The 25,518-nt window shown below is 43.0% G+C and overlaps 1 protein-coding gene across 5 annotated transcripts in view; it reads right to left on the reverse strand.

The window, feature by feature from the left end:
• Positions 1 to 5,936: 5,936 nt before the first annotated feature.
• The window catches only part of Atpalpha (sodium/potassium-transporting ATPase subunit alpha), a 144,557-nt gene continuing 124,975 nt past the window's right edge, over positions 5,937 to 25,518 (reverse strand). For all 5 annotated transcript variants that reach the window (XM_084606610.1, XM_084606609.1, XM_084606613.1 and 2 more), the window contains 12 exons: positions 24,835 to 25,033; positions 24,285 to 24,529; positions 23,183 to 23,375; positions 22,759 to 22,934; positions 21,524 to 21,878; positions 19,583 to 19,684; positions 19,175 to 19,329; positions 13,493 to 13,587; positions 11,478 to 11,652; positions 9,403 to 9,533; positions 7,212 to 7,313; positions 5,937 to 6,953 (listed from right to left, as the gene is read on the reverse strand). In XM_084606610.1, coding sequence (XP_084462736.1) covers positions 6,833 to 6,953; positions 7,212 to 7,313; positions 9,403 to 9,533; positions 11,478 to 11,652; positions 13,493 to 13,587; positions 19,175 to 19,329; positions 19,583 to 19,684; positions 21,524 to 21,878; positions 22,759 to 22,934; positions 23,183 to 23,375; positions 24,285 to 24,529; positions 24,835 to 25,033 — 2,049 coding nt within the window. In that variant the 3' untranslated portion in view covers positions 5,937 to 6,832. The remainder of the gene's footprint in view (positions 6,954 to 7,211; positions 7,314 to 9,402; positions 9,534 to 11,477; positions 11,653 to 13,492; positions 13,588 to 19,174; positions 19,330 to 19,582; positions 19,685 to 21,523; positions 21,879 to 22,758; positions 22,935 to 23,182; positions 23,376 to 24,284; positions 24,530 to 24,834; positions 25,034 to 25,518) is intronic.

Raw genomic sequence — 25,518 nt, forward strand, 5'->3', positions numbered from 1 at the left:
GAGGGAACAGTGAGTCACATATATATCACTTCTAAGTTGTTTTCTACATGTCACATAAATCGTATATGGATAAGCTAGTACAACTTCTCTCAATTATATACTATTACCTCCTTGAATACAATGGATATGTAATAAATTCAGGCAAAACGCTGCTATCTCAACTTACAAAGGGGTCCTTAGCATTCATGAAGAAAACAAAATGCCGAGGGTTTAGTTTGGTTAAACCTAGTGTGTAAGCGACAGCTATATTACGAATTGAGCTCAAATGGAGCAAGCAAATTCGGAAGACGCCAATAAAAAGAAGACGGGAAGCGTGCAAGAAGCTAAATTTGGAAGACAAGAAGAGAACAGGAGGAGGGAAGAAGGGGAAGCAAGGTTCGGAAGCCGCCAGAAAGAAGGCAGGGTGCATGCACAGTTGTGGCCTGTGCAGTTAACTTTACCGCACAAATAAGTGCCGTAAGCCAAGACCTCTACCGCATATATTTCGAAACAGGTTGGTTCGACTTGTCCTTCTCCCCCCCCCCCCCCCCCCCCCCCCAAGAGGAACCCACACAACACCATATGCAACTTTCGGACATTTATACTGGAACAGTGCATCACTGCATCATGTACCACATCTTATTTAATTGCTAATTGAAGAGATTGCAAACTGGCACATCCAAACATTCAGGGGTTCACTCCACCAAATTTTGCTGCCTTTAAATCTTCCAATTCTGCAGCTTATTTTGCCAATAAGGTTTACTATCAACATAAAATCGAAGAGGGACACCATACTTTTTTTAGTGAGAAACGCATCTTAATTCTCATCTAGCTTTCCAGCAGTCTCTTTTGCAGCGTGGGGCGTGTCAAATAGTTTAACTAGCTCCGAAGGCTTTTATCTTACTGCCCTTGAGAGGTCTTAAGTGCCTCCTAGAATTTTTAAGGCTGGCATAGTAAAAATGTAAAATAAAAGGGGGCATGATCTTGTTGCTGTTAATTTTCATTTAAAAACTTCGCTCTGCTACATTTGCGCTAACATTATATATGCAAATCTATTTGCTAAAACATTTTACTCAGCCATTCTTGTGGGCAGCCAACCACGGCCCTACTTTTTTTTTTTTTTTTAGTCGATATTTATTGCCTCAGGGCATCAGCCGTCCGGTGTTTGGCTGCACAGCATTGGGTGTTGACCAATTCCCAGCCATTTGCCGATAGCTATAGCTGACAACCTTTGGCAAACTATATTAACTACCCTAATTGGCAGCCAACCAGGACCCACCTTCGGGCAGCCTGCATTGGATGGCCGAAAATACCAGCTGCCGAGCTCTGTCCAGTTAATTATCGAAGTTGGCAAGAGTGACATAGATATAAAACCTGGCTGTAAAAAAGCCTGGCCTAGGAATAGGGTGTCTGCATCGGGATCCAAAGATCCATTTGGGTTCGATGCCAATCTCAACGGTACAGCAATTAAGCTTATCTGAAGGGGTCTTAAGTGCCTCAATAACTTTGAGACTGTCCACAGAGTATGTGTATATAGTTTAGGGGGGTTCAATGGCACATAGGCTACTAAGGCCATCATGCGCCAAGCGCGAGGTTGTCTGCTATGCATGTGATGGACTTAAAAAGTTTAAAAAAATCTATAACTCACTTAAAGACTTGGCTTCTTTTAGGAATGAAACAACGCATGATGTATTTACAAGTGAGTCATCTACTAGAACTAGGCAAGGATGAAGAGGAATGTGTTCTTTGAAGAACTGTGGGAAGTGTTTTTTCTAATCTTGTTCAGTTTTTTGCATGAGCATAAAATGTGTATTATTGTCATCTCTTTTCCACACAGTCCACATGTCAGTCTTTCCTGTTTTGCGAGAATAAAGCAGTGTGCAAGGTGTGTGTCCAATGCACAGGCGACATACGATGACCTCAATGAAACGGTCTTGATGAGAGCATGACTTCCATTCTACTATGGCAGGTTTTACTAAGTGCAGCTTATTTTTAAATTCTCTATTCCGATTAGTCTAACAAATTTCAATCCAACCTCGTGAGAGGTTGTTTCACGACAAAAGCATAGTTACCGTTTTCAACAAGGACAGAAGAAAGTTGCGACCATCAATGCCTGTGCTTTCATAGAAAAGCTTTTCGCACGTATACGGCTGCGACTCCAGAGTTAATGCCTGCCACATAATTTTATTTTGCAGGGTAGCAAAGCTCGATGTTGGATTCACAGAGAGGAGTTATTTTGAAGGCCAGACCATGCACAGAGCATATGTGCATTGGTTGTACCACTCTGAGGTATGGCTGTCTTACAAGTCACTGATTTGGAATCCTAATTGCTGCCCCGATGTCACCTCAAAGTCCTGAAACTGTTTCAGGACTTTCATAAGCAAGTAGCCCGAGGACAAGCTTGCTCGAGCAGCTTCTCGGCTGTCCACGAATAGCGCCTCACCAGGGATACACTAAAGATGCCCGTTTTTTTTTTGTCAAGGAATTTTTATTACATATCTGTAAACATAACTATAAACACATTCTGTCCATTAAACAAAAATGTTTTATTGTAGCTATAGTGCAACAGTAAACAGCTTCGTCCACCTGAATAGCTTTTTTTTTTTTATTGTCCTATGGTTGCAAAGTTTCGGAAACACTTGCGCACGCAAACAGTATTCTTCCACAAGCACATCCAGTAGTAAGCCGAGGACTCTGTTGAATTGTGAGCGTTAATCATTCCTTCAGTCGACAATATATATATTATATATATATATATATTGCCCCATGCAAAGTCCAATCATTCATTTTCCTCGAAACAGTATTTTTTCTCCCTCCCCCTACAGCGATCTGCAGTACTTGGGCGCCCGACAACAGGAGGTGTGCGAGATGGAGTGCCACCCGAGGGGTGCTCCATGAACTAAACTCCCACAGCTTATTCCAGCAACCATGAAAGGGTAAACATAGCAAAATTGAACTGATTCGCAGTCATGTGCTCAAGCACAGATGCTGTTAAGTATTGTTTAAGTGCTTCAGCTGCAGCAAGGCTGCAACTGTCAAACCTTAGCACAGTAATGGCCCCCCCCCCCCCCCCCCTCCGTCTCGGCTTTCCCCCCCCGTGCCTCCATATTTTAACTCTGATCTTGTAATGGTTACTCCAGGTGGCTTTATGCTTGAAACATTCATGTCACGCACCAATCGTCGCTACTGGGGGCCAGAATGCAGACCATTTACGAACATAAGAAGGCACCCCACTGAGAATACATTTTTGTCACAAGAGCAACCCATGTAGGCCAGTCAGTGCAAGCTCGGCTTAAATTTGAATTCTTATAGAGTTGACTCGCTAAAGCGACCACCTCGCTTCCCTCCCGCGTACCACAGGACGCCAAGGCTAAGCACCGTTGGAAACAGTACAACAATGCTTTCGGGACGACATTCGACAATGTATGTGCGACACATGCACAGTTTCCAGTCCGATGCTCTGTGAAATCGAGCATTTCCCCACCCCCTCTGCGATAGTCGATTTCTCGCTGTTTCGACCAAGTAGTAGCACCGCACAAAATGGCTGCGAATGCATTGGAAACATGGAGCAGCCGATGAATTTGCATCCATTTTTTTTTTTTCGTTTTTCATGCACATTCTCCCCTTTCCCCGCGCATTGACAGGGAGTGAACAGAAAAAAAATGAACAAAAACATTTCACTTCGTTTATTCCTCGAACCAGCTACTCCACTCTTTTTCCATACAATAAAAATGCGTGCTAGATATAAGTGTCCGTAAAAATATCCCGTCCTTGCACAATTTTTTTTCTTTGTACCATCATCGTTTCATTGCACACGCAAAAACAAAGAAAGGAAGTTCCTTATCTGCACCTGTTATGTTTTCCTTCGCCCCCATCAAATGCAAAACAAGAAAGCAAAAAAAGAAAAGAAAAAAGAAAAATAGGCGTTTACAATGGCAAGTTATATGACAGTCACAAAAATGTAATCGGTACGTATTTATATGTTATGTATAATATATAGCATGTGTTTCTTCTTTACAACTTTCTATAGAGCAATATTTCTGAAATCTATACAAGTTCATTGCGAAATGGTGGTATGCGCGGCACAATAAAAATGTTACGAAAAGAAATGCTTTGTGCATAAGAAAAAAAAAAGGCAAGAGAAACTAAAACGCCCGTGATCAGCTGAAGTATTCAATATAGCCAACGATGCACGTTAAGTTTGCCATACAACCTGCACGATAGGCTCCACTTGCCAGGTGTCATGAACACAATTTAGCATTGCACGCCCATGCTTTTTTGATTTCTTCAACACCAACTTTTCACTCATATGTGAAGCACAACAAGCAACAAAAGCACTAAGGAAAAAAAATTCCACAAGGACGCTTTGCACCTAAGATGTAGCACAACACTAAAAGTGAGAAGGAGAAAATGAAGGTTACAGGAAAGCCTCGATACACTCAGAAGAATGAAGAAACTGAACACCATAAGCAACTGCAGTGACCTATACGCTCTTCACGGACCTGGAGGATACTTTCAAACATTGCACCCTTTTAGCATTTCAGTGGAACGCCAAAGCTCAGCCTGTCCAGTAGGAAATTAAAGCCTCTATCAGTAAGCAATAAGGGACTTGTCGGCAAATTACCCCAGGAGTAGCTTAATTCTGCACACGTACTGCATGCTATGAGCTGCAAGAAACTAGCCCATAGATGCAATGTAATTGACTTTCAAATTCTGCCCTTGCTTCAAAGGTTCAAGCGAGAATGCCTTTTTTTTCTTCATTAGAGTGGAAACAATGGTAAAGAAGAAACAAAATAGATACACCAGTGAAATGCAATACCACATATAACAGGAAACCAACAAGGGGCGGCGCAGTGACAATTCCGGACAAACTTCTCAGCGAGAAACTTTGCTTGGCATGGTACAATCTACCTGTTACACAACCCATCACTTAAAATGGGAGAACAAAAACAAGCAAGGCAAAAAGAAAAATAATGGTTAGTAATAGCAACGGTAACCTCGACAGCGGCATGTGTTTCTATGTGTCTCACCATTTATACCTAGAGTTGTATGAATTCTCTACAATACACGCTACCAAAAATGTCGAAGGATTTTTTTTTTTACCTAGCTGCACCGGGTACCGGTCATGAACAACGTCATCGTTGTCTCTGATCTGGTGTCTCTCCCCTACGACTCTGGAGGAGGAATAAGCCTTCTCCATTCTCTTCCACAGTGTTAACTACTTCGCTCTGTGACAAATTTAGAGCAAGATCCATTTTTACAATGCTAAAGAAATGGAAAAAGAAAGTACACTGTAAGCAAAAGAATGCTGCATGTTTACTAACAGTAATAAAATAAACAGCAATGTTAGAGACCTAACACACATTGGTTGGTTGTGTGTGTGTTTGTGTGCAGAGGTTCTCCATTGTAAGCATTGAAGTGATGAGTGGTGACAAGGGCGAAAGAACGGCAGTGGGAAGGAGGAAAGAGGCGGTGGCAAAGGCGGACTAGGAACAAAAGCAAGAATAAAACGAAAGAACAAAACAGGGATGCAAATGTGGAATGTTCACGCCGTCTTGCATGTGAACTCTCGGGCTAGTATTGAAACACTGAAGTTCCTGCTGCGGTCATTGCTGCTGCAACTTTGCAACTAAGAACACCACACCCAAAAACCTCTCTAAACAAAATAACAAACACCCAATTCTTTCCCTCTTCTCAACAGCTTGCAAGAAAAATGTGAAGCTTTTCCTTCGCTTAATTACCTGTTCTACCTCATCTCTTTTTTCCCTCTTGTAAGCCCACTTCATGCAAATACCCCGCTAGAAAAAAACAACAACAAACAACACGAAAGCAGGGTATATCTGTATGATACATGACGCACAAAGAGGATAGGAAAGAAAAATAACCTGACAATGGGATGATGCAGTAGTAGTAATAAGAGCAGTGGTACGGTATACACCCGTCAGCAAGAAAACCAGAAAAAAAAAAATGAACGACTCAAATAATTATAATAGTCACATCATGGAAAAGCAAGAAAACAGTATCTACATTGCAAGAGAAAAGAAAGGAAAGGTCGCCGAGCAAGACACTAGAGTTTTTAACAGAGAGAGATTAAAAAAACAAGGGCCAGCAGAACAGGCATCATGAAGGGACCAGTGGCAGAAAAGGGAGGAAAAAGGAACAATGGAAAAGGTTGGACGCGCTCGGCGCGGTGTTCTCCACCTCCGCCTCCCCCATCTTGCTTGGCGGTCGTTGATTGGGGTGGCGGTCGGTTGGGTGGCAGTCACTGCAGCGGTGGTCTCGGAAACAACCGGGCTGGTGTTTCCTGGCACACCGGTCTTCTTTGAAGCACAGCCAATGATGGCAGTGCGGCCGGGTATGTCGCGTCTCCTCCACGTGCAGTGGCGACGGCTGCAGTTTCAGTCAACACTTCCCCCGCAGCCATCGAACACAGCACTGGTGCCTCGGCGCAGTTCCTTTCCCGTCTTCCTTCCCTCCCTTCTCGTTCAGTTCTTTCCATCTCTCTCTCTTTTTCACCCCCTTCACTCTCTCGTCCCTGCAGCAGCTTTCCCCAAGCGTACCGGAACTACGAAGGTGCAGCAAATACTTTCCCTCCTTCTCTGTCTCTCTCCCTCTAGCAACAACAACACTAAGGCTACTAACGCGAAAAGTGTGCCGCGCTTGTGCCAGCTTTGTTTGTTGGCTTGGTACATATTTTTTTTCTCGTCCATTCCGGGGAGGGTCCCCCCTCTCCGCTTTTTTTTTCTTGAAAGAAAAAAATGTGATGGTAAACGAAAGTCTGTCAAAAAAAAAAATTAAAACGAAGAAGGTCTGTTGAAGAGAGAGAGATAAGAAGACTACGCGTGGGCAATGTTCAGTAGTAGGTCTCCATTTCGATCCAGCCTCCTGGGTTGCGGCGCAATATGAAGCGACGAATCTCGTCGTACACGAAGATAAGGAGGGAAAATGGCAGTGCAGGTAACCACCAGTTGATCCTGTCACAAGGAGGAAAGAAAGTGGAATTGATCGGATTAGAAAACTGACAATGAATGCGAGAAGACATCAGGAGGGCTGTGATTTTTGGCTAAAGGAGTCTGTTTCAGAACGGAGTCCAAGAGAATGGAGGACGCTACTGCACCTAGCCACACCCTTTGCCCTTGCAGCTCACAATGTTCTCACGCTCTATGCTGGCAAGGTAGACAGCAACTCTGAACTTTTTGAGAGAGAGAAAAAAAATAAACATGAAGGCTCACTTGAGAGGGTACATCCTGAGACCTTTGTCCATGCCTGGGCAGTATGAGAGGAATGCAGCTAAGGCAGTCTCAAAAACTAATCCAAAGTTCAGGACATGGTTCCTGAAAAGGGAAAGAAAACACCGTGAGAAGAATTAACAAAAAATACACATATCCAATGAATGTCAAGGAAATGAGCGTAAAGCTGCATGCTTAGGCAAAATGATATCAGATTTTCAATACAATTAAACAAGGTGACAGACAATGCACCACACAAAAGTTGTAGCCTAGAGCTTCTGCATACTATATGCTGTATACTATAATTGGACACAAGTCGAGAAGGTGTCAGGTGCCCCTCAAAGGAGGTCGTTCAGCTAATGGCAAAGATCAATTTTGCTTCTGTTAATTGATTAATCTGCTACACTCCGCATTATCACAGTAGCAGGGTTGGGAATACCCTCGATGTCGTGAGGATCGGTTGACCCCACTGACCGGATGAGTCCTTTGTGGGGCAGAAGCTGCTTTGTTTTAGCCCCATCTATCCCAATTTTTTTCTCTATGTGCCCAAGCACATAAAGTAGTGTCTCCTTTATGGCTCCATGAACCAAATGAACAAGATAATGACATGCTCTGCTAAACAAAACAGCGTGCACAAGTAGCGAAAATTTTTCGGAGGTTCTCATTTTCAGCTCTTCGCGCCAGGAACAGAATTTGTTGTGTATTGCAGAAAAAAAGAATTAAAAAAAAGCAGAATGAAAAGCGGACCATTCATTTTACATATTAAATTTTGGCTTAATACAACTTCTGGGCATAAAAGATGAGCTATTTTCTTAAAAGGCAAACAAGTGCTAGGGTTACATATTTGCATACAGCCAATGTGTTTCCGTAGAAGTTAAATTAGAGCAGATCTTTTCAGACTTCATACATACCAAGCGAAGTACCTCCAATTAAGCCCAGTCAAAATATACCAATGGGTCCAATTGGGAATTTTCCAACTGAAATGAGCTGGCCAAAAACCAATTGTGTTTTCGCCACCCATTGAGCCGAATAATTTTATATATATTGGTTCTTCCAATTGGAAATAACTGGTCATCCACGAAAACCAAATAGTTCAATATAACTCAAATGGCATATCCATTAAGCCTAAATGGTTTGAACTCTCTAGCATGGAAAAAGAACGAAAATTCAGTTTCGACCTTTTGGAGGAGACGCAGGAGTGCCCACTTTTATACAAGTGGACTGAAATTACAAGTTCTTACAGAAATCCCGAGAGACAAGCATGCATTACACACACACACACACGCACGCACACACACACACACACACACACACACACACGCACGCACACGCGCGTGCGCGCATGCACGCACACACACACACACACACACACGCACGCACACGCGCGTGCGCGCATGCACGCGCACACACACACACACACACACACACACACACCACACACACACACACACACACACACACACACACACACACACACACACACACACACACACACACACACACACACACACACACACACACACACACACACACACACGGAACTAACACAGATTCAATGTATATATCCACAGGATACTTTGCACACTTATATGCTCCATTCGTTGAACAGTGCTGCTGGGACCAGTGACACATCTGTTATTATTTAACTATGCTTGCACATACTGCATATAGTTTTTATAATAACTTAAATTTCCCACTGTTGTCTCTTTATAGAGGTATGTATATATTTGCGTATCTCAATCAATGATATCCCTGACTTTACTTTCCCAATTGGGAATGTTCCCTTTGGACAAATTAGAACCAATGGGAAGCCCAGTTGGAAGCCCAACTGGTTTCGCAACTCCCAATTGGGAGTGAAGAAACTAACTGGGCATCCCAATTGGGATTGAAAAAACCCATTGGGCTTCCCAATTGGGAGTGAATTAAGAAACCAGTTGGGTTGGACAGGACCCATTGAACAAACCATTTGGGATTGGCAGAACCTATTCAACCTGACAGGTCATCCCAATTGGACCCATTGATTTTTTTTTTACTGGGAGAACAGGATGTAGTGCAGGAAATCGTACCAAGCATATAATGAGGCAAATGTCTGCGCTTTCTAGAGAACTTTGCATATGTCTGTGATAGCAAAGGAAGGTTGTTCGAGTTCAAGACTCAGCAAGGCGCACATATGGTAAATCAGTAGAGTACTCACTTCATCCCTTGGTGCAGAATAGAATTCCTCCTGGTTTTACAGATGATCAAGTCAGCCCATTGCACAATAACGATGGACACAAAGAATGCCGTGTGGCAAGTATATTCCAGAGTTTTGCGGTTCTTGTATGTCTGTGTTCAGGAAGAAGCAAACACAGCGATGCTTCAGTGGACAACATAAACAGATTATCCAGTTGAGTGAAATGCAATGAAAAATTCATCAGTGAAACTGAAAAATAATTGTATTTAACTACATAAAAAAAAACTTTGCAAGTTCAAATTTTGCACCAGCCGTGCCATAATGGACTTTCTGCACCATCTAGTTCGTACAATTCAGACACTATATTTTTGTTTTCGGCGTGGTTTGTATATTTTTTTCTCATAGCGGCTATTTTTCAATCGCCGTTGAAGTTCAGGTTGCGGCGTGGAATGCTCCCAACATGGCATCCACCTCAGGAACAGTGCCCGCTCGCTCCCAACATGGCATCACCTCAGAAACAGTGCCCACTCACAAAAATTGGCTGTGGTTTGACCAATGGCCATCCCGAGTAGAATTGCGGAAGCAACACCTGCGACGAACGCGGCAGTGGCACTTTTGAGTCACTGCGCCGCGGAGGAGTCGCTGGTGGCCCCGGCGCGCCAGCTGTGCATCATGTGATGTCACTCCCTCCTGGAGCATGTGCAGCTAGCACGCCGCTGCCGGCACCTCTCAGTCACCCGCACAGCAGAGGAGTCCGAGGCAGCTCAGATGACTCTCCAGCTGTGCTCTAAGTGATGCCACTCGCTCCTCGCACAGTTTGGCTCATCGGGGGCTCCGTGAAATGGCTCAGAGACTAGCGTAGTGTTGCTTTCGCAACAGAACTGTTTCGGGTGAATTTGTTGATCTTGAGCAGAGTTGTTGGTTCCTATCAGCAGCAGTGGCTCAGAAGACTATGTTGCATCCTACGGTTCTGATTCCAATATTGCAATTCTCTCGACTCGGTTTCTGCCCATCATTTGTTTCTTCCTTTGAGCTCGTTCATCTGATAGAAAATGTAATAATTATTTTTCTCATCTCTAGTTCCTCCGCAACAAATGAACAAATGTCCTTCTGCCATCGCAAAGAAGGAGTTTGTTTCGGTCGCAATGAAGCTCCAGGCATCGACCTTATGCTGACACTCTGTAGCAGGCTTTCTGGCTGCTACAGAGCGTCAATCTAAGGTTTGCCAAAGCAGCGAATCTCTTCAAAAGTAGCCATTTTTCCCTGGTAAGGAGATAAATAGCGATCTACTGCAAAAAAAAAATGGTGGTTTGGTTTGGCTATGGGACTTTTGTCTTGGTTGTCTGGGACAGAGGGGCCTTGGCCTTTAATGTGCACAGACATCGCACTGTACACGGGTGCCTTGCTTCTCGCCTTCATTAAGGAGTGGCTGCCGAAATCTGTATCAAACCTGCACCTCATCGCTCAGCAGATGAGCACTTTAAACACTTGAGCCCCAATGGTGGGGCACATAAAGAATGTACCTCGTTCAATTACAGTAACTTCACATGTGTTGGTATTCCATTTAGCACCATTTTCTGTTGCTTGAATTGAATTTAATGTGCTGCTTAAAAAACAGAAATGTTTTCATGACAAACGCCACAAAACCATTGCCAATCAGGCACATAAAAATTTTAAGACTGTTACCTCCAATTTTCACTAATGACAGTGACCGTTTTCATTTGTCAGTCAAAGGAATTTAATTAGGCCTAGAATGCATGATCTCTTCAGGTGATGAGTTCATGACAGTAAGTGAAAAGAAGCACAGCAGAGACCCTAAAAGCAGCGCCGAGTCACTATATTTACATACTATGAGTGTATTGCAGAAATTATATAATTATCTGGGACGGTGCAAAATTTTCCCCTGCAGTTAATCTTCGCACGTTCTTATAAATACCTGAAGATTTGATGAACTTAGCCCACTGAATATTATTTCATGACCGAAGGAGTTACATGCAAGTATGAAAATGTTTGGTTAATGGAAACTGGGGACTATAGCACAATAATAAAGAAAACATTCGATAGGCACGACCAGCTTCAAGGTTGCCACCACTCACCCACTCTTGGCCGTATGAGTCCATAAGGTCGTTGACTGCCTTGGAATCCCAGTGCTTACGCAGTCCAAGCAGGCGGCTAGGCCAAAAGCCATTTTCAGCCATGATGATGAAGTAGACGAAAAAGCCTGCGGCCGCCTGCATCATACCGATCTGACCGTACGAGATTGAGATAAGCCTGCAGAGAGAAAGAAAATTCCCTCATTAGTTGCATCTACCTAAACATGATAAGACAGCATGCAATGAAAGTGCATTAGTTCACGAGACTTCATAAAAAAAAAAAGCAGTGATTAGATACTTGCACGAGTCACTTAGCACTATGTACTGTAAAAGTTCATCATGAGATATTGCTAGGTAAGAAAACCAAACAGCAACATTAATGGGCACAACTGCTCCTGCTAACATTAAAGACTAGCAATGGTTAGATAGCTCAGATGTGCAAAAATAAGCAATACCCAACAAAGAATGTACAAGGTTGCTCAGTATGAAAGGGAACAAAGTTTAAGCCCTCAATAAATGACTGTTACATAACTATATGCGACAAGAAGAGTTCTCTTGTTTGCCAACTAGAATTTTCCTTGTGTATAACATCCAAGACCCATTTTTCACATTAGTGGAAAAATAACGAACAAATGACTTTTTGCATAAGCCAATTGTCCTTTATATTGAGTGATCTTGTAAATGTACAACACATTTATTACAGAAATGTGAAGCAAGCTGTTAAACCAACTGGAGTGACTAAAGGTGTTATGCCACATCCTAACCGCTCGATCAAGATAATTTTGACAGCAGATCACAAAAAAATAATTTACAGGTTACAGGAAAAGTAAAACAATTTCTGAAAAGGAAAAGCCATCTGCTGTCTTTAAATTCTCGTTTTGCACGTCAATATATGATGCCATTAATTTTGTGTATGAAAACTCCTCTGGCAAAGTGACTTCATGCTACATAACAGACTGATCACCGGGCTTTAAATACCAGCTCATAAAGATCAGGATAAATCACCGATCCTTAGCAATGATGTGTGATTTTTGCACACAACTTAACATGGCAAATATCTTCATTGTAGACATTCACTCTTAGCAATTAATGGCAATTTCCACTGGTCGATCGGAGCTGGGCACCCAGACCGACCTGAAGCGCTACAGAGCAAATCGGCCTTGGTCGACCAGCGGAACATGTAGAGCGCGCGGCGGAAGTAATGCTGAGCCGCTTTCTAAAGTTGTAGCCGTATCCCAGCGCCAAAGTTTTTGCAGTTGATAAATAGGCAGGAGTGTGGCCCTCAACAACTTGCTTTCGCACTATTTTAATGCTGGAGACGTTTTTCGATAGACTCACTTCAGCATATTTGCACAAAGAAACTGACACCCAGTGTACTCTGCCGATGTCGCTGAAACGGCCAAAAACAGCCAAAAGAATTCAGCAGCCTCCAGAGGTGACCGCATCAGCTACTAGGACGTGCTAGGACTTCCGGCGAGATCTGATTCCGGTCGGCGGATCGAGCTAGAGCATCCCAAGCTGCTCCAAACGACTAGCGAATACGTGTAACCTATCTTGGTCGACCCCTGGAATTTGAAATCGCCATCCCGGAGCATGAAAACGTGCTTTGGAGCGACCAGTGGAAATCACCATAAGGCTACAACTCTTGCTATAGTGAAAAAGGAGACACAAGAAGTGCACAAGAATGCTGAATTGGGCGAGTTGGTGCATTCGCATTTTAGGAAATGTAGCGCAAAGAAGACAAGGACAAAAAAAGACAGCATGCACTCGTGTGTTTCCTTCTTTTTTGTCCTTGTCTTCTTTGCGCTACGTTTCCTAAAATGCGGACACAAGAAGTGTTACGGTAAGAGGACAAAAACCGTGCACGGGGAATGAAAGGAGGGCAGAGTACTCACTTGGCTCCTTATTAGCGCAAACCTTTGCTTAAGTTTTTGTTTAAAAAGAAATAGGAGACTGATCTCGACACAATCACGTAAAAGCGGGGAAACAAAAAAATATTCCCGATAAAAAGCTCCCACCTTTCGTTGACAAGTTTGTCCTTGACAGGGTCACGGGGCTGACGCTTCATAATGTCACTCTCTGCCATCTCATATGCGAGGGAAATGGCAGGCACCTAAAAAAAAGTGTTGAGGGAAAACGCAAAATAAAAGAAAGGAAGAGAATGCCAAGGGGGCCCACAGTGCATGATGGGTCATTCTGCAGCGGGGTAAATTTAAGAAACCATGCAGGAGTGACAATAAACAATACCACTCGGACAACACAGTGGAAAAGAAAAACAACTGGCTGCTGTAATGCAAGTAACGAGGGCAAGGCCATGCAACAGCAAAAAAAAACAAAAATAAGGCAGTGTAATCAGCAAGACCACGAGCAGATAATCCCTGAAGCAGCATATTCAAGCAATAAGAAACAGTTAAGCATGCGGGTGAAAGGCTTTATTTGTGAAAACTTGGCACAATTATTCCACAGGAAATGTCTAGCTTGTACAGGAATTCACCAATAATGCAAATTGCACATGTACCTCACCATTGCCTGTCAGTTGTGGGTTCAACGACCCTGATAGTCTGACACAACTAGGGAATGAAGAGGCACAGTGGCAGTCAAAGACAGCCTCAACAGAGAAGTTTATGACATTTAGAATATACTAAGCATAATGTTAATCAACACAGAGCACAGCAAGACATTTCGTGTAGAACAATGCTGATGCACTTACCTTTGTGAAGTATTGAACAACAGCTACAGCGGCATGCCCAAATAGTTGTCAACATTACAATTCTCAGTCTGTTAGTCTCAAATGAAAGCAGCTCAACAAGATTGCCATGCTTGCCTTGTAAAAAAGTTTAGCCGTCATATGGACTTTGCGAACTTGCCATAAACAAATATTCATGCTAAGAAGGCACTGACGGCAGTTTACGTGGGCAAAGCACATTTCGCTGAATTCACCATATGCTCAAAGACAGACTTCTTCGGCCAAGCCGAACTGATTTCAGTAAGAACGTCTCGGCAAAGCATGCAACTGTGAGTGCGCCAATGACTGTGGAAGCCGGTACAACTAGATAGGATGACAGAATTCGAACTAAAAGAGTAATAGCCAAAAATTTAGAATTGCGAATGAATAGCCATTGCAAAATATGCAGCACAGCTGCGAGTTTAAGGCAGCAGCAAGTACAAACAGGCTGGTTTCAATTTTGAAAGGAACTATCGTCAGAATTATTTGTCGACAGCTTTTGTAAGTTTCCTGGCTGAGCTTAGAAACAATAACTCGCATTCAACAAAAGCAGCCAAAAATTGCACAGCACAAACATGTTAGACTTGCCAGTTGAGAATCCTGTCTTTTTAACTCTCAAAACGAAATACTCTAAATTGAGAAACAAAAGGCGATGGAAAGAAAGTAGAATGCTGAACACAGTGCCTATTCTGGTTGGCTGAATAGAACCAAGGACGAGTTTATGACAAAACCAGGGCAAACAATTCAATACAATAAGGTCAATGAGCTGACAATCTGAACAGAAAAGGCAGAAATAAAACGAGGGATGACTGCCCATGAACGACAAGCAGAGGAGAACAAGAATGAATGCAAAAACTGGATGCAAATAGCAGAAAAAAAAGAACACCCGAAGATGACAATCCTCGAGCGTTACCTTCTGGTGCCAGTCTTCCTTTGTCACTCACTAGTAGGCGATGCCTTGAGGAGTGTGACCAAAAAACAGCAGAGCAGAGAGAACCAAGGGGCAGCAATTTTGTGGCACTAAACACGTTTTCATATTTCAGCAACTCAAGTAGAACCTAGAAGAACTGCTTTTGGGAGGACGCCTCTTGGCTAGAGCACTATAACCACGAGTTGATAGAATAGAAAAAAACAGTTTAAGTTATTAAAATAGAAGCAAACATAATTAGTTTTTTCTACAAAGGCCAGACCTATCCTTCCAGATTTCAACTTTTTTTCGAGAGCATAGTGCTGCAAGGCTTGTGAAATAAAGCGAGCAGTCTAGCAGCAGTGTTTAGTATGTGGCCTCAATATCCCTAAAAATATGAATGGTCAAATGTAAGCACTACCATCTCTTGACACTGCATCCCCACCTCCATTCCTAGTGAGCTACTGTTCCAGAATTTCAATTCTTGGCATTTCCATGTCTATTACAAGAACATGAGGCTAACTCACACAGTTGCCTTCTCATTTAAGAAAAAAAACCTAGTGCCTTTGACTGTGACCACATCAAAAGGTAAAAGCTTTCCCCTTAATTCTCTCAGATGAAACCAAGGAAGACGACCAAGCAAGTAAAGAAACTCAGGACTGATTTGGACTAGGAAGTTCCAAAGGGAAAAAGAAAATGACACAAATTTGGAGCACGAGATGGTGCTGGGTTGAGGGAAGTGTTGAGGAGTGTTCTATAAAAAACCTCAGCACCGGCCGTGGAAGTTACCTCTCGTTCACTAGCTTATCGTGGGCGGGATCACGCGGTCTTCTTTTCATAATGTCAGATTCGGATTTCTCGTAAGCCAGCGAAATTGCAGGAACCTAGGACAGGGACACAAAAAACGCCACACAAGTTCTTTTTTTCTTTCACTAGTTCCAGTTTCCCCAACACTGGCAGCATAAGGTGAGTACAGATGCACATTAATTCACACAAAGCCATGCTTGGCGAGCTAAGAAGATGCCTCAGCCTCCTACAAGCACGCAAGCTCCACACTAAACCAATTCTGTTCCTCGTAAGCAGCTGCTTTAAGTTACAAATTAGTACTTGTCACTTATTAGAAGACACTGTGATGCTAAGAGAGCCAAGGACATGGTTAGTAATGCAAGGTGTTTTACAATTGCAAAAGTATTAAAGGGCACTAATGACACCCAAATATACTATCGAAATCTAATAAATGGCATTTGCTGACACTGTCGCCGCATATCCAGCAGCAAAAAATTGAATTATTGCCAAGATATTGCGAAAAAAAGTTAGGTTTTTTTTGTTCCCGCCGGCCGAATTCAAACTTTTCTCCTACTATGTAGTAGGGTAGGAGTAGGATGACACACACTATGACGCAAGAGGAGACTTCGTGATTGCTGGCACGCAGAGAATACTTCACAGGGAGTTATGATATTCATTCGATATGCACCTAGGGTAGGTGCATCTGCTGCTCTGAGCTCGTATTTCAGGCCCAGCAGGTTCAAAACGAAACTATTCATGCATGCACGCACGAAGTGCCTGAGTGGGAACATAACCAAAACTGAAGTGAACGCCTCTGGCGCCACCAAGTATATTTTTATATTTGCCTTGCAACATTTACGTTGTCTTTTCGCCATCGTTTTCATGTGATAAAAGCATGCTATGGCATTAGAGACAAAACCTACTACCGCATTCAAACAGGCAACATACCGTATACACGCGTGTAATGGCCGCACTATTTTTTCCCGAGATTGGGGTGAAAATCAAGGGGTGCGGCGATGTGAGAAAAAAGACAGCGAAAAAAATTATTTGCGATGGTACCTGCCTTTATTGTTGTCAAAAAAACTCCTCATCCTCCTCTGCTAAACTCGGGATTTCAGGCTCGTCTCGTGTCCAAAACATCACTCCTTGTCGTCGTCCTCCTCCGAACTTTCGCGTAGTGAATCACTTTCAGCTTAAGGTGAGTGGTATAACTAACGTATTTTCCCATTGAGAAAAAAGAAAATCTTCAGCTCACGAGCACAGAACAAATCAGGGCAGCGATGCGTTCCGATTGCGAGATCGCACGTGATATGCTTCGGGCGATCGAGGATATGGCTGTAAAACGGAGAAGCGAACAGGCTTGGATTCGATTGGATTGGATTTGCTGGCCTCACCTTTTGTAACGGACGGGCATCGCTGCGGCTAGGAGCGCCCCCTTTGTAACGGAGGTGGTGGCCGCTGCCCCCATGTTCGACTTTTTTTTCCCTCAAATATTTGTTCTTAATTCTTATTGGCAATTCTATTTCTAACCTTATGCTTCATTTTGGCTTTCACTTGATTTTTGGGCCCCACCTGGCGGCAGTAACCACAAAACGTTCCGTATTTCTTGCACCGCACAGTAGACGGCACTGCCCAACTTCCTGAAACTCTGCTGCTTTTACTCGGGAAATTTTTAAAAGCTTTTTTTTCCCAATTTTCTTTCTAAAGTTCGAGGTGCGGCCATTACATGCGTGTGGCCATTACACGCGTGTATACGGTAACTCGTATTTGTCAGCCTCTGGGATCCCTTGCACGTCGCGAGATTTGTAGTTTAGAGTCTCTGCCGTTTCGGCTGCAGCGGCGATACCTGTGTTCCTGTTCTTCCTCTTTACTACCTTATAACAACTTTGTTTTTAGTAAGAGTGGCTTTTTTGTTACCAGGAACTGGCATTCTATCGATGCAAGCCCACTTCATTTTTTTCTGTGTCCCTTTAATGTCAAGCACTCTGGCACTAGTATAAGCAGTGAGCCAGATAGCCAGAGTTTCATTTTAATATGGTGACATGGCAATATCGTTTCACTATGTGTGATGCTGAATAATGAAACAAATGACAAAGGTAACTAGAGGACGGTGGGTGCCTGCTTGAAGAGATAGTAAGTTAACCCCGAAGTAGTTTCTCTGCAGCTATTATAGTATTTTTGTTACGAATCAGTACAGGTTGAACGACCTTACCTACGGCATCTCCTCAACAGCCAGCGCCAGCCACACCACACAACCTTTTCCAACACATGCTTCCAGTGACTACACAAGTACCACACAGAAACGAACACACACAAAACAACACGAATGGCGAAGATAGTTTTCTGCGGAAGGCATTTGCAGGCACAGATTTATGGAAACCCCAGTGCAGAGAAAAAGTCACATATAGCTCTCCAAGTGGTGGTAGAAATGATTAACCTCTACTCATAGAAACTAGTGTGCAGTTCAAATATTTCTTAATGAAAACTGACACCGATAACACACTCTTACATTATGCAATAACACACTCCTACATCATATAGTTCAAACTCATGAATGTCCCTATGCACTTAAAGGAAGGAAAAAAATTCTCAACCTTCGGCAACTCCACGTCAAAAAAATTGGTCACATGTACTAGATAGATCACAAATAATACAACATCTATCAAATCAGGAGAAAATTAAAAATAAATAAGGGAAAAAAAACATTTTGAGTTGAATGCTCTGACATTACTACTGGCTCTTCTAAATTAATGCAATAAAATAAGAAATAAAACTGCTTGAACTACAAACAGCAAACACCTTCAAGTGGCCATCATTGTCATAAATGCCTCACTTAATGGAGTTTCCAAGCCCAATGATATATTGAACAAATACTTTCAAAAGAGAGCCTTATCATACAGCTGGAATCAAAGAGTTTATTTACTTTTACTGCAGCACTTCTATAAATGCACACATATTCCTGAGCCTGTGGCTTATGAAAGAATCCTTATTATAAAGCAGTGTCTTTAAAACATTTCTATGAATGACACTGCATGATACACTAAAAAATAAAGGCAACGGCATGGAACCACACATTGGCTGTCACTGCAGTTCGGTCTTCATAACAATCAAGTTCCTGGCAATTTTACGAAAGAGGAAATTCATTTCAGCAGGGTTTTGGTAAGCAAAGCGGGGCAATTTTTCTTTCTTCATATCAGCTAACGAGACAAGTGATTTAATTGTGGGGTTTCAATGTGCAGAAGAGACTCTGGCTATGATGGACAGACAGATGAGTAGCCTTACCATGTCGGTTCCCAAATCAATACACAGGATGGTCACTGTTCCCAAAGGCAAGGGCACATCAGCCAAGATGAACAACAGGAAAGGACTGATTTCTGGAATATTACTGGTTAGGGTGTATGCAATGGACTTTTTCAGGTTGTCAAAGATCAGACGTCCTGCAGGAAAAAAAAAGAAGGGTAAAAAACAGACAAAGGTAAAATACTGTATACATTTCCTGAGTAAAGTCATAGTCTATAGAACTGAAGAAATAAGCGAAAAATGGCACTCAGCAAAACTTTTTGAAAGCGGAAAATATTTCGTGGGGACATGCAAGGCATGCAACGCAATTGAGCAAAGAAGAATGCCAATTCAACGCAATTAAGCAAAGAAAAATGCCAATTCTAAGCAAAGTGGGTAGATTCCACCAACCTTCTTCAACACCGGTGACAATGGAGGCAAAGTTGTCATCCAGAAGGATCATGTCGGCTGCTTGTTTACTCACGTCGCTCCCAGCAATACCCATAGCGACACCTGTAGAATATGTGAAGAGCAAAACGGGAGTTCATCTATGCTCTTGACACCACACATTCTACTGTAGGCCCAATTTTACTTTTCTTTAAACTGACAAAAAAAGTTAAGTGGGCCTTAGCTCTGAAATCAGATGAAACCTCCTGTGAACCATGGCCAGAAAAACCAGGGAAACAGATTTATTATAGGTGTGTGGCTCAAAAAACGAATAGATATTGCAAAATATTTTTTTCCACTAAGTATAATATATGCCATCCCTGTATGCTTACCAGGCATCAAAAAGCCGGAATCGTGTAGCACTATTACCTTACTTACAATTATTAGACAATGAATGCAGTCAGACAGGTAACTCGTTACCGGATATGTGATGTCAGCGGTCCATTAATGACTAAGCAAGGCACTGGAAAAACGCAACAAGACTGCACGAAATGGACAGAAGAGCAGCAACCTGAGCAGCAACGCTAGTGGGACCATATCCTTTCTACATACATCCTCTAGACCTCTGAAAACAAAGCGTTGATTGTGAAATGCTGTCCAAAACTCAGAATTGGGGCATTTAGCCAGCTTAGCCCTCGCACATCAGTTTCATCATGTTGCAAGACCTGTGACGGGCTCCAACCGCCAAACACTGTCGTGAACCTTGAAGGCATGAAAATGAAACCCCACCGTTAAAATGCTGGCCAGAACTACTACGCACCACAGGTCCTATGGCACCATACACTGACATTGCCAGTAGTGTGTTCTAATTATTCAAACTGCCACTGCTCTACGATGATGCTAGTTTGTACTTTTCTAATCTCTGATGCTTCATGAACTAACATCATACAAAAGAAGCCAATCACCACTGAAACCAATGAAAAGAGGAATTTTTGTTTTCAAAGTGCCATTCACTACAAAACTGGAGATTATATGCGTAATCATTAAAGTCAGGAGAAAATTTTAACAGACACCTGCGAAAAAAAATCGCATTCTATTTTTGGAATATTGTCTATTTAAAATCACATATGCAGCTGATCTAACAGCACCACAATTAAAAAAAAAAACATTCATTTAATAATAGACATAGAATTCATCCATTTCACGCCTGTTATATATCGTATGTATTTTACTACCCGGAATCAATGCAGGACTCTCCGACTTGAAGCATTATGTGTTTCCGACGTTTAAGTCTTGACGTCAACTCTCCTTGTGCTCCTACTTTACCTTTCCACCTGCCAACACCAGTTAAGAGCACTATAAAAGCTTCCCTAACCTAAACCTATAGCTAAAGCAATTAACCCTGCTCTTGCTAGTGGCATTCATTCTTGGGCTCAATTTCAAAGAAAAAGAGTTCAGCATTACGTTGCCTAGCTGCTGTTATACATTCACCAACCATGCACCTGCAAATAGCCTCTAATGCAAGATTTCTGCATGCTTCATCTGACATTAGCTGCAGTATGCGATAGGGGCCACCTGATTCAACATGATGCTTTTACATTTTCCAATTATTCAGTTTATTAATTTTCACAACAGCAGAATCTTCGCAATGTTGGCTAGTGTATAACATTTATGCTCAAATTAATGCACCAACCTGTCATTTTGAAACTGAACTGAAAATTTGTTGTGGAAACTGGAGTTCGAACTAATGTTTCTTTTTGACAGACACCCTTGATGATGCGTTTGAACCGTTACTGTGAACAGACAGCAGTTTGAAGTAAAAGAGTGAATTGCTCAGGCTGCATTACATATACAAGAGATGATACCAGTCTGTAATTGCACAAAAACTGAGGTATATGAATGTGCTGACCAGAAAGGTTTTACACTGGGAGCTTCAATTGGAAGGTCTATGTAAACGACACTCACCAATGTCTGCTTTCTTGAGGGCGGGCGAGTCGTTGACACCATCACCAGTGACGGCCACAATGGCGCCCAGGCGTTGGCAGCCCTCTACAATGATGAGTTTCTGCTGAGGTGAGGTTCGAGCAAAGACGATCTCGGTGTGGTAGCGCAAAATGTCGTCCAACTGGTCAGGGCTGATGTCCCTCAGTTCCGAGCCATGGATCACTGCCGCCTTAGCATCCCGTGGGTTCACCTCTTCCACGGGTACATTCAGTCGCTGCGCAATGTCCTCCACGGTTTCGTTACCCTCGGAAATGATTCCAACAGCCTTGGCAATTGCTTTGGCAGTGATCGGGTGGTCACCAGTCACCATGATAACCTTGGAGAAAAAAAAAAAAAAAGTTCAAGCTTGATGCAGAGAATGCAGCTCTCAATATACTTTGTTGACTGTAGGAATATTTTCTGCATGTTAATTTTTCTGCACTTGCTAATTCCTTTTTTTTTTTCATCCCAACCTATACCTCTATAGTAATACACTGAATACCTCGCATTTTTCTTGTGCTTGCCCTTGCATGATCAGCTACCTCAAGCTAAAATCACAATGTATTGGTTGCAGCATTAGTAAAATAAGCAAGCAATCAGCAGAACACAAATCAATAGGATAAGGTGCTACAAAGTTGGTTAGACACACAAGCAGGTTTTAGGACCATAAATATGCCAGCTGCAGTTGAAATTCTCTGGTACAACAGCGTTGTTTGCTCCAGTTTAGTACAAGATCATCTTGAAACAACAAATATCTGAAGCGAGAGACAGAAGAATGTTTCCCTTATAGTGGTTCATCAGAAAATATTTTGGCTAGGGTGCGTACAATGAAGAGTAAAACATCACGAATGATTGACTACTTCCATGAAGTGATCACAACCTGCAACACTGCTGTCCATGAAAACAATAAAAAGGCATGGCTTTCCCCATTCCTGTCTTGTGCGAGGTCCACCAGAAAGCCATAGCCCAAAGAATCTACCTGTAGCAGTATCTTAAAACCCTGCCAGTGAATGCACTCTCTACAGCATGGCAAAGGGGGTACTAGAAGCGTTGCTCGCAATGGTATGACTCGTTCAGCGTATGCACTCTACAGTATAACAATGGTACGACTCGTGGGTTGGTCGAATAGACCGTTTTGCATTATGTGAGCAAGTTCTGCAGTACATTTTCTTGAGTGACTCTCAAGAAGGGAAAGATGTCGAGAGAGCATGCCATACCTTGATGCCGGCACTTCGGCATTTGGCAACAGCATCGGGCACAGCAGCACGTGGCGGGTCAATCATGGAGACAAGACCAAGAAAACGAAGTCCAGTGAGCGGGAAGTTCTGTTCATCAGCGTCAAACGGATAGCCTGGTGGGTACTTATCCGTTGGAAGCTTGTAGTCACAGAAGCCTAGAAAGAAAAGGCACGGGGTCAGTTCCACAACAAAGCTTTCTGCAATGCTTACGGCTTGAGACACTGTACACGGAAGTTTTCATAGTAGCACAAAAAGCTAACAAATGTGCAGCAGACTTTGGTACAATACAGTCAACCGAAAGTGTACACTCATTATCAGCAGCATCAGACTATACAGAAACTTCACAGTTTCACAAACTTACACAGTTCACAAACGTAACATTACAGCAGGCCAAGCAACTCACCAATGACACGTTCTCCAAGGCCACCAAGTTCCAGGTATGCATTGTTGAAGGCCTCCTTCATTTCATCGTCCAGCACCTTCTCTTTTCCATTGATAAAAATAGTGGAGCAACGGTCCAGGATGCGCTCTGGGGCACCCTTCATTAACAGCACGTAGCTTGGGTCGTCGGGCTCCTCTGTTTCGTGCACGGTCACCTGCAAACAAAAAGTGGCCAGTGTCATCAATGCGAGGGTGGATTAAAAAAACTTCCGAAAGACAGACTGCACAAGAAGAAAAAGGTGGTTGCATATCTGGGAAGTCCATATACTGGAAATACCGGAAAAGCAAGAAAGATTCCACGCGGTGGCCATATGGCTGGCACGCCACATTCCTCCCAGCACTTTATTTTCTGGGCAGCAACTTTCATTTAAACACTCTGTAGAACTCAACAACCCAAGCGCTAGCGAGGACCTCAGCTAATGAAAAAAATGTCCTACCTCTGCTGTAAGGCAGTGCAAAACTGTCCTTCCCTTTTCACTCCCTTTCTTTTTCCACCATTCTGTCTACTGTAGTGAGCAAAAGTGGTGTACACCAAATGCAGCTGCTTTGTTTGTTGCTCCTACAATACCCTCTGGCATTTCTACTAAGCAGAAAGTGAAACGAGAAAACTAATACCCTTTTGGACAAAAACAGTCACCTTCACGCCTGTCTTGACAGCAACGACTGCTAGTGAATGGTGCTGAAATAAAATCGAGTGAATCTCGAGTGGAATATACCCCACTTTGGCCTCCGAAAATACACAGCATAGAATCCATTAATTTCTATGCCCTTTTTTCCTCCCTTCTTTTTAGTAGCAGTTTGTAAAGAACGGTCCAGTGGTACTTATGCTTAGGCATATCAAAAGGCATTTCTGTCGCTTCCTGCGACAGCATTTTTGTGGCAGGCATCTCTTAACTGAAGTGTGGCATTAGCCTGCTTTTGGTATTATGTAATATCATTATGTGAAATGCCAAGGCGAATATTTTCGTACCGGCCAACAAAGCAAGCATAGGCAGCTGGCACACCAACTACAAGGAAACAACCCCCACAAATCCTACAGGAAGGCAGGAGTCAAAGAGGCTTACGTGGTATTTGTTTGTTGAGTTGAACGGGATCTCGCAGACCTTGGGGTTGCGCTGCCTATAAGCAGCCACACTACCAATGGCCAGCTCCATGCACTTGAGGATGGCCGACTCGGAGGCATCACCAGTGCAGTCCCTCTTGAGGATGGGAACGTTCTCCTGGCCAGCTTTGAACTCAGCCCTGCTGCAGAGGCAGCAGTTTCGGGCCAGGGCCTTCCACCCAGCCGACGTCTTGTCATACTGGACGCCTGGCATGCACAATGCAAACATGAAATGACATAAGTCAGAAAAACTCCATAGAGCCAATTTCTTGCTACCAGTGACAATGCACAGTGAACAATGACCTCTAACCTCGTCAGGTACACAAAAATGTCAGCATTGTCACAAGACTGCATTTAAATCTCTGCATCTGCAATTGCGAATTGGACAGAAATAATGCTTTGCCATTTTGATTAGGATAGCGTAATCCACCCATTGAATTTGCTCGCTCAAAGAAAAGGGCATATGTTGAATGCAAACGAAAGGCTGAAGGAAACAAGACAACAGAACACACCGGACTGGTCTTCCGTGGTGTCAGCCTCGATAATCTGGTTGTCAAACCACATGTGGGCAACAGTCATTCGATTCTGGGTCAGGGTACCGGTTTTGTCTGAACAAATAGTTGAAGTTGACCCAAGGGTCTCGACGGCCTCCAGATTCTTCACAAGGCAATTCTTGGCAGCCATACGCTTGGCAGTAAGGGTCAAACACACCTGCATGATGGAAAGTTTCTCTTAAGTACTTGAGACCAGAGCAGTACAGTCATGAATCTTAGTGTTAAGTCTCAAGCTTACAAGGGCCTCCATCGGAAGGCTTTGGAATGAAGACAGTCTCTTCCAACAGAAATATCCCCTTAGCATAGGTCGTAACAGATTACTAAAGATTCACTAAAACAAATTAATGAGCTCGGAGAGGGCCGAGAGAAAGTGTGACACCAAATCGTGAAAGGCTCAAAATATGCATGACTGGTTCCTTTTTCTCCAATGGGAATTGGTCTGATTAAATAAAACAGACCTGGCAAGGTTTCAGTTTCAGGCTTCAGAGCCCGAATGTGCTCTCTGCAGAACCTGCAGCATTTGGACGAAAAAACATACTACTGCTGTAGCAATTAATTTCTAGTGCTGCTAACTATATTTAAAACAACTTGTGACACACTGACTTCTGCCTTCCACTCCTCCCCTTGCATGCTGTAACGACA

The sequence above is a fragment of the Amblyomma maculatum genome, chromosome 6 (genome assembly GCF_055883805.1).
Source record: "Amblyomma maculatum isolate TAMU_Amacu chromosome 6, ASM5588380v1, whole genome shotgun sequence".
In the NCBI taxonomy this organism is placed as follows: Eukaryota; Metazoa; Arthropoda; class Arachnida; order Ixodida; family Ixodidae; genus Amblyomma; species Amblyomma maculatum.